This window comes from Tympanuchus pallidicinctus, unplaced genomic scaffold, assembly GCF_026119805.1.
Source record: "Tympanuchus pallidicinctus isolate F22 unplaced genomic scaffold, pur_lepc_1.0 scaffold21, whole genome shotgun sequence".
In the NCBI taxonomy this organism is placed as follows: Eukaryota; Metazoa; Chordata; class Aves; order Galliformes; family Phasianidae; genus Tympanuchus; species Tympanuchus pallidicinctus.
Window position 1 is genome coordinate 8709600 of NW_026294733.1, and position 16913 is coordinate 8726512.

At 39.2% G+C, this 16913-nt stretch overlaps 1 protein-coding gene across 1 annotated transcript in view; it reads left to right on the forward strand.

The window, feature by feature from the left end:
* The window catches only part of WWC1 (WW and C2 domain containing 1), a 62610-nt gene that overhangs the window by 26097 nt on the left and 19600 nt on the right, over positions 1 to 16913 (forward strand). Inside the window, exons 2-9 of the mRNA XM_052684876.1 lie at positions 448 to 557; positions 5657 to 5860; positions 7291 to 7367; positions 8277 to 8356; positions 9234 to 9363; positions 9843 to 9989; positions 10846 to 10919; positions 15441 to 15683. Of these exons, the coding sequence (XP_052540836.1) occupies positions 448 to 557; positions 5657 to 5860; positions 7291 to 7367; positions 8277 to 8356; positions 9234 to 9363; positions 9843 to 9989; positions 10846 to 10919; positions 15441 to 15683 (1065 nt within the window). The remainder of the gene's footprint in view (positions 1 to 447; positions 558 to 5656; positions 5861 to 7290; positions 7368 to 8276; positions 8357 to 9233; positions 9364 to 9842; positions 9990 to 10845; positions 10920 to 15440; positions 15684 to 16913) is intronic.

Sequence of the window (16913 nt, forward strand, 5' to 3'; positions counted from 1 at the left end):
AGAACATATTGCAATGCAAATGACTGGAGTGGTCCCACAGTCCTCAGCACTTGCTATTGATTGTATAGTCTTAATTATTCATGCTATGCAAATTATATTTCTCATCTTGCTTCTTCTCGTCTACTTATTTGGATACAGGACTGGCCTGCGAACAATCTTGTTCTTTCAGTGAAGAGATTGGGATTGTTTCTGGCAAAGTTTCTCGTGTTCCTTTGAATAGTACTGCCTGAGCCAGGAAGGCTCGGACATTCTGTCACAGTGAATTCATTTTGCTGTAACTTCAGATGAAGAAAGGGAAGGGTTTGGGGAATGTTATTAAGTAAGAGCAGAAGCTTTAAAATAGTTTTCAACTTCTTCAGTGTTTTATACCAAAAAGGGGCTTGGTTTCTTCTTGGAATTGACATGTGCGAGTGTTGTATTTTTAATCCTAAATATTTTGCATTTCAGGTATACTAAGCCACTAACGTTTGCTGACTGCATTAGTGATGAATTGCCATTAGGATGGGAAGAAGCGTATGACCCTCAGGTTGGAGTTTATTACATAGACCACAACACCAGTAAGTGGCATGTTACTGTACTTTGCAGAGACATTATCTTGTACCTTTAAAATGCACTGAATGGAAAACCACAAAATTGCCTGCCTTTCTGCATATTGGGAGCTACTCTTCCCCCTCTAAAACAAGGATTTGAGACCTGTTTGTTTGCGGTCTTCAGATCAACAGTCATGTTCAAGCTGATAATGTGGACACACCTCTCTAAGATTTGGCTGTACTGAAGAGTCCGACTAGGCAGCAGTGATCTGGAGTTTGTTCTTACCTTGGAATTTGTCTTTGTGACAAGACCATCAGAAGCAGTGCAAAGGTCCTGTGTTGATTTCCATAGCAGGGATAAACTGAATGACTGCTGGTATGGTTAGTGGTGCTTTCTCTGAGCTGCTAGAGTTCACATCCCTTTTACTAGGGAGGAAATTCTCAAATTTGAGGTGTCCTGAATTATGTGTAGGTAAGAAAAGAGATAAATTCAAGCTCGTGACATCTTACTCTGTATGGTCAAACTAAGCCACTACTTAACTGTCTTTGTTAGATTGCTTGATAGACCAAAAATGTTGTGCTTTGCACCTCATTGAAGTTACCTGTAATAAAACTTAAGAACTTGATTGTGTCATTACAGATATTGTTAAGAAATGTGTTGTGCTAGAATTAATGCCCTGAAAAAGTCATAACCAAAATAAATCAGTGACTTTTGCTCCCCTTAGAGAAGGGCTGTGATTGTAGTCCAGGGGTTCACAGCAAAGCCCTGCGCAGTCCCTTTCAAAAGTAGATTATTGTAACTAATGAGAAGAGAAACTTCTAAAAAAAAAAAAAAAAAAAGCAAAACACAGATGTATCTTGACATTAAAAATGTTTAAAAATAAATAAAAATCTGCCAACTGAGAACTTCAGGTTTTGGTGTTCTGTTTTTTAAGCAAGCTACAAGAAAGATCTTTTAACTAAAATTATGGAGGTCCATCTTGTGTCTCAGCTATTTTTTACTCTCCCTTCCTTTCTGGGGGCCACATTTCCATCTTGCCTGAGACTGCATATTCCAGGTTTACTAACTTCAGAGTATTAAAACTGTAAGATGGAACAAGTGTATTCTCAAAAAGCCCTAACTACGGCCTGCAATACAGAGTTTAAGCATCTTCAGATATAATAGTGACACAAATATTTTTATTTAAAACTTATGTCATCCCAGTAGCACAATGTCTGCATGCTTTTAAATACCTGTTAGACCTCTTGAGTGTTGCAGGTAACAAGCTTCAGTACGTCGTTAGGACCAACAGAGTAAGATCTATTTTGTGCATTTGAGTTGACTTCACTGTGATTGCATAAAGATTATGCTGCAGGTTTGAGTTCTGTGTGGTCAATCCAGGACAGTTATCCCTGACCCATGCTACTCGAAACCACAAGCTTCAAGGGTGTGCAGTTACAGCTTCAAATGATGCTGACACCTGCTTAACAGCAGTTGCTGTTAAAGTTCCACTTCTCAAAGATGCCAGAGGCTGCAGTACTTGAACTAGAACTTCATTTAAAAGGTTAAGATGAATAGAAACAAAATCATTACCCTATTTCTTAAGCCAGCTCTAATCCAAATCATGATAAAGCAAACCATATCCTCTTACCTTCAGTTAATCAAGAGGCACATCTTTGTGGTTTGTGTCAAATAGTCTCTGGAGAGTGTCCAAAACCTTACTCCTCTCTAAGGCTCGGCCTGTGCAGGAAGGAGCAGCAGGGGATGGAGGCATATTGGTTCTTGCTTTAGAACTGATGTATTTGAGCCTAATTATCAGAAACAAGCTCAAGGACAGATCTAAGTTTAAATCGAAAGCTTGGAACCCTTTAAAGTGAAATGGAGAAGACTCCTAGCCTTCCCTCAGAGGCAAAATAAATGTAACTAAATTGAGTATTCAGAATATTTCTAAGACAGTATTGGTGCATAGCCTTGGGTATCTCAGATCCTCATAGAACTTCTTTGGAATTTGATTTGTCCAAAGAAAAGATTCTTTTTAGTTACAGATACAAGCATATTGAGGTTACGTTCTTCAAATATGAAGACTTGTTTATGACAAGATCAACGCTAAATTAAAAATTCACAAGGCATCCAATGGTATAATGACCTTTACTTCTGTAGCTCTTGCATCTGACTTACAACTGTATTTTGCATTTCTTGTTAGCTGAGAGCAAGCTAAGAGCTCTTGGCCACCATGCTCGTGGATGGCTTTTCAAAACAGAATAACAAATCTTGATGCTACCACTGAGGGATACATTTAGTGATTATTAAGAAAGAAGAGGTGAATATTTGGAAAAATGGGATTAAAGCCATTTCAGGATTTCCATCCTCTCTGAGCTGGCTGCCAAGCATTTGCTTTGTCAGATGGCATGTGCCTTTGGGCAGCACTTTCACTTGGATGGCTCATTGTGGTGTTGCATGGACATTACTGTGTGTGAGCAGAGAGCTGTGGCAGTGTCAGCTTAGGAGTAAGGTGTGGAAGAAGAACACACAGACATGTAGCACATAGATCCAGACAAGCTAGAGTTTTCTTCTCTGCTTCCTGCCCTTGCTGTTGTGATGAACAGTACTGTATTTGTTTTTGTGTGTGCACGTGGTCTTTGTATCAGACAGGCTGGACCATGTACTGAGTTAAGCTGCTGGCTTTCTGAGAGATGCAGGAGGAGTGGAAGACTTGAACAGTCTTCATCCAGGTGGCTTATAAGGAGGGATTTCCCTGCAGCAACTTCCACTGCCCTTCTTGTAATTACAGGAAGAACAGGCTGCTAGTTCAAGGGAAAAACTGGACATTATCAAAGCTTGAAGAAACCACAGGTACAGGTAGACTCAGGATCACGCGTCTTGAATGAGGTCTGAAGACTCATGGATACTTTGCCAACATATTTGTTAAGCTTGAAATAGAGAGTCCTGCCTTGTGGTTCCTGATGATCACTGATGCAGTCTGGTCTGGGGAAGCTGCCCATCAGGATTGAGATATCCAGGCATCTCCGAGTAATTTGCAGCAGGCTTCACCTTCTGCTTAACTATGGAGACAAGGGAGTTACTCCATTTCAAGATGTATGTAATGACTATTTGGAAAATGTGTTTTTTGTGGGCAAGTACAGAGACAGGAGTATGTGATTTTGAGACTCCTACTGCTGATATGTTCCTGTGTCTCCCTGACTTTTCCTTTTCTTCCTCTAAGCAAGACCACAGCCTCCCTCTTGGGAGAATGCTAACACGTTCAACTGATAAAAGCAGTTGTTTTTTTTCCTCAAGTTATTTTGGAGCATCTTTTTTTCCAGGTATCTCTCCAGTATTCACAATGAGTAAAAAATCCTGCTTGCTAGCAGGATCTGTAACAATGTTTTGCTGAAACAATTCTATGAGCTGTAGTGTTAGTTTCCTGAAAGTTTTGGGGTTTTTTGTTCCTCTAACCACCTTTTGCAGCTTTTGTTTAGACTGTGCTGTGTAATTTGAAGTGCTGTGTTGTTGAGATGTCCTGTTAATTTTCCCCTCCATGGACAAGCTTGTGAAAATGTCGTTGAGTGTCCATCCTTTGTGCAGAATTCTTCATTTTGATTTCTGCTTCTAGGGTTATTGTCAAAATGTTGTCTTGCCTAAGTCCTGCAAATTGCAGTGTTAGTGTTATGTCTGACTCACTGAAGAATTGCTCCTAGCTTCCACTGTGACTGCTCTAACTACATATTTAAAGAGGCTCTTAAGATATGCATATTAGATTCCCTCCGATAGTTTCAAGCAGCTATTCATTCATTATTCATGGAGTGGTGACTAGGTATGCTTATTCATGTGCTGTAGTTCAGACAGCTTATAGCACTTAGTCACATGAGCATTGGAACCTGTACCAAGCAAGAACATGTAATAACCTTGAAAGAGAAATGGAAAATATTTGGGGCACTTCACAATAGAAGCAAATACCAAATTTGCTGTATTGATATTGGGATACACAGGGTACACAGACATAAGCTACATGTCTGTGCCCTTATGCTTCTTCATTGATTAAAAATCTTAAAAGTAATGCATTGGTTGTTTTGGGGTAACGGAGATGAAGGTGATGTAGCTATCCAGGACTGCATTGCCTGTGTTACCCAACAAAAATCTATCTCAAACTCTACCTTGTATATTCTGCAGTGATTTACTGCTGTGCTTTCTTTTGGTGAGGGAAATGTTTACTCTCCTCCTGAGATGCTGTTTATATAATGTAAAATGAGGTGCTTTCACACGTGCTCTGTGACTTAGGAATACTTTGTACTTACCAATAGAACGTGAGTGTGAAGGCTTTATTCCATCTTGCTAATAACAGACGCCTTGCAGCCAAACAGGACGCGTAGAGTTGTATTTGATAATATGAAAGCAATTACAGTCACATGGCAATGAAGTTTTCAGAAAATTTTTCTATCAGTGAAATAGCAGAGCTATTTCATTAGAAATGTTATAAACCAGGTACAACAAAGATAAGCCTTGCATTCAATGTCAGTTTTCTAGTGTCTGTGTGGGCATATGCTTGCATGGGTGTTTCAAGAGGCTGAAATGTGTTGCCATCGACAGCAGATGTGGTCGTGAGTTGTATGTTGATTTCAGCTTGTATTATTCATTTGCAAACCACTTTCAAATCATACGCAGTGATGGCTTAGAATTTCCACACTGTCTACAGTGTTAACCTACTGGAATTTCTCTGAAACACTGATATTTGTGTACTTAATTTTATAGGTCACCAAACCTGGATGTGTTTAAAATCCATTTGGATGCGGTGCTCAGGGACATGATTTAGCAGAGGGCTGTTAGGTAGGGTAGTATGGTTGGATCATGGTTGGACTCGATGATCTTTAAGGTCTTTTCCAGCCTGAGTGGTTCTGTGATTCTGTGATTTGATTCTGTGATTCTGTACAAGTCAGAATAGCAGAGATCATCACAGTGCATTGTGAATCAATGGTCACTTCCTAAGGGGATGAAAAGGAAACGTAAGTGTCCTTATTACAATCTTTTTTGCTGGGAGAAGGGGCACAAGCATTTTTAAAATATTGTCATAGATGGTGGAGCTTGTCCAAGCAGCAATACAGACCTGTTTTGTTTAATTAATCTTGCCTCCTTCTGTTTTCTCTTAAAGAAACCACACAGATAGAAGATCCTCGTGTGCAATGGCGGCGGGAGCAGGAACATATGCTGAAGGACTATCTTATCCTGGCCCAAGAGGCAATTGCTGCACAGAAGGAGATCTATCAAGTGAAACAGCAGAGGCTTGAATTGGCCCAGCAAGAATACCGGCAGCTGCATGATGTTTGGGAGCACAAACTGGGCTCTCAGACCAGCTGTGAGTACTATCAAGTGATTTTCTCAGTCAGATCTCACTAGGAGAGTAAAATGCTTGAAGCTGGTTCCCTAATAGCCCTTTGGTATGTTATGCTGTGTCAAGTTACTTGTGTGTTTGCTTTTGAAACTAAGCAAGACTTGTTTAACACCCGTTTGCTAAAGGATAGTATTACGAGCATTATTACTGTGGTTTTCCTGGTGACTGGATGTGGTGTACAGATTTTAAGCATGGCCTTCAACAAATGCAAGGGGAGGATAAAATGAGATTCCGTGTCGTTCCTTGATCCACCTGTCCAAAATACAGAAACGAGGCCAGAAGGCTGCTCTTGAGTAGCACTCTCAGGTCTCTTTGGAGTTTGACATCCCAGGTAGTTTAGTGACTGTCTTATGATGCTCAGGATTCTGTATAATATGTGAAGTGAAAGGAAGCACCGGTGGAGTATTTCTATATGAAGAACATTGCTTTCTACTCTGTATTCTCTGTCACAGCAGGAAACCTCAATGCCTATTGCTTAAAAAAAAAGGTACAGAGAAGTTTATAGAAAGCCAAGATTCTTCTTGCTGTTACTGGTTAGGAACTGGAAAATGTCCAGAGGAGGATGTATTTCCTGCAAGGAATGTTTTTTCATAATCCTTACTATTGTAAACTTTGTTTTCAGGAGCCACATCAAAGAACCAGCCCCCTACCCTGCCCTGCTGTCTCTTCACTCTCACTGGCTTATATATTAAAGGTGGTGACTAAAGGTCTTATGCCTGATGTCAGAAAGTATTTAAGTAGCCTTGTCGTTGAAGGGTTCTTAACATTTGAATAGGGTTCTGTCATGTCTGAAATGAAGTTTTTGGTCTTTTTGGTCTCCACCTAAGTACTGACTGGTGTATTAAAGTAATACGTTACGAATTTGAATTGCATTAGTGTGGTGCTATTTGTAAAAATACAACCAAACAACTAGTAATGTTTTCCCATGCTTTTGTATGGCATAAGATGATGGCTGCAAGGATGAAAGTAACTCCCTTGCCTACAGCTGCTTCTAACAACATTGCACACTGGGAAACTTCTGTACTTTCTGAAGCATAAGAGTTTTAACCGCTGCTGAGAAGAGAGTTCTGCTCTTAATGGGGCACTGATTTAATCCAGTGTGACACATTGGATGATTGGCTATGTCCTCAAGCCTGTGAGAAGGCTGGCATCACCTTTCTTGTTCTTCACGTTCCTTTGTTTCTGAATATTCAGGGATTATTATACAGCTAGAAAGTGTAAAAAAATCCTTATGCTTGTTGAAAGGAGCTGTTTCCCTTCAGTTCTGCTAAATGCTTTTGGAAATGCGAGAGGTGAGAAGAGAGATTCTAGTAAACTAGATTCGTAGTGTGGGGCTGATAGAAGAGTAGGTGAGGATAGTAAAGCTGCTAAATTTAGTGTTTGTTTTGCTTTAGTGCTGTCTGGCTCATCGTCAAGTTCCAAGTATGACCCAGAGATCCTCAAAGCAGAGATTGCTACTACGAAATCCAGGGTAAGAAGTGCAAGTGGATTTTCACTTGCCACAAGCAAACTTCAAATATTTCCAAACCTCATGAAAAACATTGAAAGGTGACTCAAAAGTAGTTGAAAGAGCTAATTTGCTGTTCGTTATCTAGGAGATAAACTATCAGAATTCTCAAATGTTACCGGCTTAGACTGAAACAATTGTTTTCCTGATAGACTTTAGACTTCCTTGTATACTGATAATACATTTTGCTCCATTTAACTGCATGCTCTCTCCTCAGTGTGCTGCAGCACCAGAGAGCTACAAGCTCTCTCCAGAGAATGGCAGCTGTTTTGTGGAGAGCTCAGTGCAGATTGTTAGCAGTGGCAGTGTGCTCCCTCATGCAGAGCTTGGTTTGGGAAGAAGAAAGGACTGAAGTAAAGTAGGTCAGTCTGGCCTCTGTGGAAGAATATAAAACAAGCTGTAGGGTCAGTGGATTTACAATATGTGTTATCGGCCTGCTGTGTTACTCATGCAGAGAGGCCTTTTAATTTGATATCTTGGAGGATGGTTTGTATCATTGCAATGTAACTCTGGTCCTGATACTTAACATTTTTTAATGACTGGAAAGATTTTAAACATCAGTGAGTAAAATCAGCATGTGTTTCATTCCTGACTTTCAATTTTTTCTTCTCACCTTTTCTGCTTATGAGGTTGGAGCTTCTCTTGAGCCCCTGATTAAATGATGTCGCATCTGGGTGTTGGATAAATCCCTAGACACTGATAATGTCCTGGAGAGCATGCATTCAGCTGTTAGTTGCTGATGGAGTGATTATCTGTGAAATTTGTCTAGATAATATTGTCTACACTAAAAAAAAAAATTTGAATTGAATGGATACTTCTGTGCCTAAATACTCATGTGAGGTATTGTTCTAAACACGCACCAACTTCCTACAGGTCAATAAACTAAAGAGAGAGGTAGCTCACATGAAGCAAGAAATCCAGTACAAAGAGCATGGATTTCAAACTCTGAAGAAGTAAGTTGGATCTGAAGGTCTTACTTTTGGTAACTTGTAGTACTTCCCCTTCTACATTTACAAATAGCTGCCTGAATAGCATAAGCTGAGATATGTTGCTGCTGAGATCTTTAGGCACATGAGCAACTCGTAGCCATGGGGTTAGTTCCTTCAGTTCTGTGTCTATCTGTGATTAGCTAGATGAGAACTGACTTCATGGGGAAATTACTTTTACACTTCATGATAGTATCTTGGTTCATTCTGTTGTACTTAATATTTTTCAATATGTATACAGTACAGCCTATTGTCATAATAGAGAAAGATAGAAAAAGATAAATAGATAAAATAGAAAAAATTGGGGTGGGGACAAGCTTCAGGTGCTTGTCTCTCTGTGAATACACACATGGCATTATTAAGTAATGTCACTGATTTAGTATCCTATGGTTTTTTCTCAAGTGCCAACTTCAGTAAATGGTCCTTTCAGAAGAGGGAAGGATGAAGTGGCTTGTGATTAGCTTGTACCCTTAAATACATCAGTGTATGAGGTCTGTGCCTTAAAATAATGCAGTTAGCATACAGCTAACTTATCTGGTTTAGAAACAAGGTAATTAATAGAAGCCTGTCTGAACACTGTTTTTTTGGTGTTTTTTTTTCCTCATGTCTTCCCTTCCTAAGGAATCAAAGCAGTTGCGTGGCCAAAATCAGAGTTTCGATGTTTAATGTACTTCTGATGAAGTAGCTTAAAAAGAACAAAGAGCTCCAATCATCACTGCTTGTCTTTTGACATATTTAGTGTGTTTTCTTAAAAATGATTGTCAAGATGTATGTCTAGGGTGATTTATATAATGCAGTTAATTTAAGATGTTAGCTTACTATGTTTTCTCAAATTTCTATGCAGTATTGACATGAAAATGTCTGATACTCAAGGTGGCTACAAACTTGATGAAGCACAAGCCATTTTAAGTGAAATGAAAGCTCTCAAGAAGGCCATCACATCGGGGGAGAAGGAAAAGCAAGACCTCATTCAGGTACTGAAGCAGCTTTTGTAGTATTTTGTCCCTATTAAATTACTTAAATTTAACTTTATATTAATTATTTCGATTTTCAGACATGTCATTTAGTTTTTATTAATCTAAAGTAGTTCTGTATTTTGGCTGGACTGTGACCTTAATCTTCAGATTTTGGAAATAAGAAATACAAAATAGCATAACTGACAGTAGTGAACACTTGGTTAGAGATGGGCTGTTGTCTTAGGGTTTCTTGATCTTGTCTGCTCTGCTGTCAAAGAGCAAATATGCAGAAGCCTTAAAAAAACAGTGGCCCATTTGGTGTGTTTCCTCCAGCAGGCTCCCAGCAGAGAACATGTGGGCATGAGAGTGTGCTAATGCTCTCGTGTTTGCAGGGTCTGACTGTACGCACTGAACAGTCAGAGTTTCAGCCAAGGCGTATAGCTGCCAAGGCATTTTGAGTGAAAGTGAGCTCATGTGATGAATTTTTATGGTTTCAGAGTTTAGCCAGGTTAAAAGACAGCTTTGTGAATGACAGAGGATCACAGTCAGACCTGTGGGCCAGCAATGTGTCCTTAGAAAGCTCAAGCCCTTCGTTACCCAGGCAGTATCTGGATGTCAGCTCCCAGACGGATGTTTCAGGAAATGTAAGTAACAAGTGAGAAACCAATTGCATGTGGAAGCATTCCTCTGAACTGGAGTAGTACTGCCATAATATTACCATAATAAGGTTTCAAGCATGGGTGAGTGTCTATGAAATAATGATCTCCTGGTTTAAACTTGCACGTGACCAAAGCTCTTCATAAGTGATACGCTACTAGACAAAAAACATTCCGTAGCTGTGTATGGACTAAACTCTAATGAGAACTCTTCTCTTACGAGAATGCATTTTGCTTTCAACTTGTAAATGTTAATGAGTAAGAGTGATAATATACGTGCTGATATTTTGATGCCGTTAAACATGCGTCGCGAGTGGCTACGTAAGCCTTCAGTCTCAAGATCATAATTGGCAGGCTTTTGCCAGCCTCAGCGAGGGTTTGAGCAGTGCTTTAGAATGCACTGTGTGTTATGTCAGTCATCACAGAAGCCTCTCTTGTGAGCCATTACTTAAATGTTTGTGACCGTTTTCAATCAGGGCCTCACATGTGATTAAAGCTCTTCAGTTTGGCCATGATAAGACATCATTTGTTTTCAAGACTTAACAGCAGAAGTAAGACTTCATCCAAAACCAAATATGTCACAGAACTTTAAGATTTCAAAACTACTCGTGTGTGCATGAAAGTAGGAGCCTGAGATGCATGCAGTAGGAACTCCACTGTGGTGAATGAGGCAAAAGAGCTGCTGAATCTTGTGGAAAATATTTTCCCATTCTGTGATTGGTGTAACTACGATAACTGATGAGTTAGTTTGATAAGAGAAAGTATAACTTGCAGCATCATTAGTGTCATCAGAAAATGTCAAAATAGGAGTAATTACTAAGTTACTGATTTTGTTTTGTCTTAGTTTATTACCAGCAGCAATAATCAGTTGGCTGAGAAAGTAAGATTGCGCCTTCGATATGAAGAAGCAAAGAGAAGGTAATTCTATGGTCTGTTTTACCTTTGAATGTCATTCAGCTTATTTTGAAATTGTATTCCACTAGGAAAGATGCCACTTGGCAGTATCTCTGGGTTTTAGTCTAAATAAATACACTCATCTCTGAACCAGGGAGGCAACACGTTTTCTGGGCTTACGTTATCATTTAAGAAATAAATATCCATCCTAGAAATTACTAAGGAATGACTAATGCATCAAGAACTCAGTTTAGCCACACCTGTGAGGACATAAGTGGCTTTGCTGCCCATTGCCAATGCTTCCCCATTCCATTCCAAATAAGGAGGCTGTACTGAAAGGCATCTCCTTACCTTATTCAAAATGTAATGAATGTTTACATGGCTTCAGGTCAGATAAGAAGAAATGAATATTGCGTTCACACCTTGCATACCAAGACGTGGTTGAATGACTACAATTTTAGTGCTTGTCTGCTTATCTGACAAAATGTAAGCTTTTACTGTTGTTTTCTGATCTGAGATGAATGAAGAATAGACTTTTTAAAATTGTACCTACTTAAAAAACTTCTGCCAAAATTAGACTGTATCTTATTTTAGTACAGATAAGAGCTAATTCAGCTTACTAGGAGATCCTTTTGTTTTTTTGTTTTTTTTTTTAATGGATTGATACCACTCTTAAATGAAAAAAAACCCATGAAGCAATATTATTTCTGTGGACTTTGGCTGGGCTAGTCCTTGTTGAGAGGTGTAGCCATCAGCAGTAGCGTGCTTGATGTTAACTGCTCTGAAGGGACTTGCCTATTCCAGAATAGTAACTTTAAAGGTGTGGAACAATCAGTACTTGGGATATTTGCAAAGAGAAGAATTTTTTCTCTAGTTGCTGTTCAGATACAAGGCTTAAGGCTGAGAATATTCATAGTGTTCTCATCTTAGTATACTGGCATGCATGTTTCTCAGCAGCATAAATTTTGATCTGCGTCTGTGGTAGTTGTCAAAGAGTGTGTGTGACCAGCCACTGTTGACAGGAGCTGAAACTTTTGTGGGAAAGTTTGTCAGAATTGACTGTTTTGCAAACCAAGATAAACATCTACCATAAGATTAAAATCATTCTATGATTTAGATCAATAATAATAGTAAAATTTTTAATCTTCCAGATGTAACAGGATGTTTCAGTGTTAAAAATTATTTACTTTTAAGCTTTTCTCAGGACTGCAGTTTAATTTACAGTCTTTACATCTTCAGATTGAGATGAAGAGCTCTCACTATAGCCTGTATCTTTTCCAAGGAGCAAGTGAGTAAAATGAACGTGAAGAGAAAATGAATATATTCTTTACAAAGAAATGACATTATAAGAGCAGGCTAATTATTTGAAGTAAAGAAGAAGCACGTACAACAGCATTACATTTAACGGTTTAATACCTCATCTCTCTCTTAGATAATATATAGATTTTTTTCATTGTTAAAAAAAGCATTGAGGAAAGATTGATCTGAAAGGGAATGAATAATTAATGCTGAAATGAAAAAGTCTCCATCTGTCAGAGCACCGTGGTTTTGGCAAAGTCTTCATTAGGAGCTGCAGAAAGAAACACCATAACTGGTTTTAAGATGAAACAGTACTATGAATATAGTGACTAACAAGGAATCTTCTGCTGCTATGAAGATTACGCTTTACGATGTGTTAGCATCTCCTGTCTCCAAAATGGAATATTAAAATGCTTCAAGAACTGAAGGAGAGAGCAGTTTACTCATACAGGTTTTATGAAGGGAAACAAAATGGTAGCAACACCTCTGTCCTATTAGCTCTGCTTTGTCTGGAAAGGTAACACTGAAGGCTTTCAGATCAAGGTGATGTCATATTAGGTATTTTATAAGGTCCGGATGATTTTGAAAAGAGACAGTAGTAGACAGCTTTTGCCAGGTGACCAGACGAATGCCACAAGATGTAAGGGAGTATTTTGAACTTTTCCAGGCAGAGCAATTAGAGTGCAATTGCATGTTCCCTCATCTACCACAAAGTCCTTTTCCTTCATGGCTTAGTGAAACAATGAGAGCCTTAAAGTAGATCGTGTCAAACATGCACAGAAGGAACTAGGGACGATTGCAATGACAAATTTTAGGCTAATAGGTTTGGAAACTAATCATAGACTTACGCTGAAATACATGTCAGTGCTGCATCTTGCCTAGGAGATAGCTATTGCAGCAGTGCTGGAAGGATAGGTGTCATCAGATTCTGTGCAGTTTCAGACATAATATATTAACTCAGTTGTGTATCAGTTGCTCTCCATGCACTGCTTTAATTCCTTCAGCAGCTAAAATTTCATTTTGGGTGCTATGTGATTGTTGATAACTCTGGACTTTAAAAAGAACATTCTGTATTCTCCTAAACTGGAATATTGAAGTCAATTGAAGCATTGGAACAGTGGTGTGGATATTTCACAAATCAGTTTTTTCGAGTGCACTTTCCAGTTGAATTTTTCTGAAGAAGTGATCTGGGGATGTGTATATTGACATGCACGTTTCTGGAGATGCATGTACTTCATGAGGTCTCCAAAAGGACTAAAAATGTTACGTGTTATGCTTATACCAGATAAAGATATTCATGTATCTTTCCCAAAGGGAAAAATTAAAAGCACTTGATATGACAGTGGATAAATCATTTAATAACTGAAGTTTTATCCTTGTTAATTTTTTATACTAGTAGCCACGCAGAAATATTATGCAGTGACTTCAGCCCAGTACTGCTGATTGCCTTGCAATGCAAAGTTGACATGGCACATGGGTTATGTAGTCCAGACTCAGTCAGAGGATGCTGAAGGGTGAAGTTTTCAGTCAAATGTCAGTCTGCAAAGCATTTCTTTTGTAATGTTACTGTCTTATTGGACTAGACAAACTGACAAGGAGGAAAAGTGACCATATATATACAGAGCAGGGTAAAAGCTGGGGTTAGTGTAACAGAACTGCTAGACATGGAAGTGCATAGAGAACAAATTCCAGTGGAAAAGCCATATCCATGCAAATGTATGCCAGAAGTGATCAGATTAATGCCAGACAATCCTCTTAAACTCATATCCCTTCAAAATGCACAGAGGAATTCTTGGATTATGAATTAATGCCATTGTTAATTCTTCATTGGAGCATAGTATTACACTTAATCAGGCACTCAAAAATAGAATAGCTCCTAAGAAAACATAAAACTAGTTGAGTTGAATATCTAACAATTATGGACATTTAATTAGAATAAGTAACCTGCTGTGGGAGATGGGTTGACAGAAAAAATGAGGCTTCTCTTCAGAAATGTAATCTCTAGCTCATCTCCCCCCGTAATGGATGAGGCAGATCAGTCTGGGCAGGCCTATTTTTGCACCTTGATTTTACAGGCTGCTGTACGGCTTAAGTTTCTCTTGGCATGTGGAGCTTGGGAGAGAAAGCTTTATTCTTCAAGGCCATTGTTCAACCATTGTGTAGCTGCTGCTGTCCGGGTCTGCATTCTGTTACTCGAATCACTTCACACTGAGTTTGTTAGGTTTTGCACTTCTGTAGCATAAAGCATATTCTGGAAAGAATCATCCAGATTAGTAACCATAACTATTTGTTGTGCCCAGTTTATGTTCAGTAACTCCATCAGATCCAAGACCCACACAGGTTTTTTTGCTTGCCTCTGTTGCATTGCAAAGCAGGTGATTGTTAGAGCAACTTAGATACTTGGGAAACAGGGAATGGGCAGATAGTTGTGGTGAGCTGCTGCCTCAGCCGCTGTGAACTCTGCTATCCTCTTCTGGAACTTAACAACAGCTTCGTCAGGCAGATCTGTGTTGCAGTTGACTTCTTCCTGAACTCTGGAACGATATGTTATATCAAAATGCACTTCGGTGTTCATGCAAATAAGTGATTCTGGATTTAGGTGAGATTGTAGTGCCTCTGACCTCTCACATCATGTTGTGCCAGAAGAAGCCTAGCTATTAAATATTTTCATCAAGCTTAGTGTTGAATCAATGGTTGTATTATTGTAATAGTGAATGCATGTTATTGACTTCAGCATTGTAAAATCAGAATTTGTTTCTAAACTATTGAGTAATCAGATATTTACCAGCTTGTCTGAATTCAGTGTAGGGAGTGTAGAATTGTCTTCGATAAAACCAAGTAAACGTTGGATACTTACTGCATGACACTGTCCACACCAAGCACTGCGAGGGCATGAAGGTGTGTGAAACACCTCTAGAATGTATCTGACAGCTTTTTTTTTTAATTTGGAATTTTGAATGCTATTCCCTGATTGATGGAAACCCCTAGTTAACTAGAGCCTTCGCTTTCCATTGGAAGTAAACATGAGTTAAAATCCCATTCTGCATATTGGCCCCCTGTCAGAGCCGTGCTTAAACACCCCCATAAAGAGGGCATAAAAGTGAGATTAGTTGTCTGTGTGCTCAGATTCTTCACTGTTATGGAAGATATGGTTGATATGGTACATCTTTGTGCATCCGTGGAACAGCAGCTCCAACACTCTTCCTGGAATAATTGTGGGGTTTTTTTTCTTTCTTTTGCCTGCAGAATAGGAAACCTGAAAATACAACTGGCAAAGCTTGACAGTGAGGCCTGGCCTGGCGTGCTGGATTCTGAGCGGGATCGGTTAATATTAATTAATGAGAAAGAGGAGCTCTTAAAAGAAATGCGATTTATTAGCCCCAGAAAATGGAGTCGAGGAGAGGTAGAGAGACTGGAGACGGAGAGAAAGCGCTTAGAGGAAGATCTTCAGGCTGCTAGAGACACTCAAAGCAAAGCTCTAACTGAGAGGTAGGTCGCTGGGTGTAGGACAGAGCTTGCCTCGTTGGAGGGGGTAATCGGGAACAAGCAGCAGTACCTCCTGGCTGGCTACTAATAGCACTGTGCTCTTAGCCTTGAAGAAGGCCATTTCTGAAATCATCTTTCAAAAGAAACTGACTACAGTTGTTAATCTCCAGTGGGGAGTCCTTGTTTGGGCACATTCCTCCAAATTGATCCTGTTTGAAAAAGTAAGAAATACTCTAAATAGCTTTGTATAATGATAACTTGCTCCGTTGTTCCTATATGCAGCCAGCTCCTCACAGCAGCTGCTGCAGTTGCTTTGCTCTCTGGAGCATGCAAATGTCAACAGATAAAAGTTCAAAATTAAAAAAAATTTCAGTTTGTTCAGAACACTCTTGTGTGGGATTTCTCTAGGAATTGGTACTTGACAGGACTGTGGGAGATAGATGGACTGTCCTGTGAATCTGAACTAGCTGAAAGAAATGAGAGCTATCCTCCCTAATTTTGCTTTTGTTGCAGTAGGAATGTACACTGAGGATGAATGCTGTACTAGGTGCTGCCTACAGCTGCTTTACAGTCTGGATGTATTAATGTGGATGCCCATGGCAATGCTATTTTTAGTCACAGTCTCTTCGATTTATGTGGAATAAGAGTACTGCATTCATTTGTCTGTCTCTATTTTCATTTCCTCTACGTGCTCAGTATCAAGGCTACACAAATTTTCTATGTCGTCTCTTTATGGTTTTATCGTATTGGAAAAATTTTAGGAGTCTCAGCTGCGGGATTTTCACCAGCATGAAAAATCTATGGTTGACCAAATGTTTCTTTGCAATGCTGCAAGATGAACATTTTCATTTGTGATTTTTAGGAATATGGTTCTGTTCAAGTGTGCTGAAGAAATAAGTTGTTTCTTGGGAAGGATTTCGTGCCTGAAGGCCTGTTAAATTAGAGAACAAGCACCTAACTGCACATTGTGCCTCAAACAGTCCAGGTGTGAAATAAAACTGAGATGTTCTTAAATTCCCTTAATTCATGTAAAGTCATAATGAGATGGTTAATAACTGAATCGTATAAGCCTTACTGAAAGCCAATGAAAGCACTTCTTTATTAGCCCAGTAACTATAAGAACGCAGTGTCATATGGCAAGCAAAATCTGTTAGACTTCTTGTGAGGCCTGATCCTAAGAAACATTAACTTTCATATTATGATGCATAATTTTCTGTTGTTGGGAATGTTTTC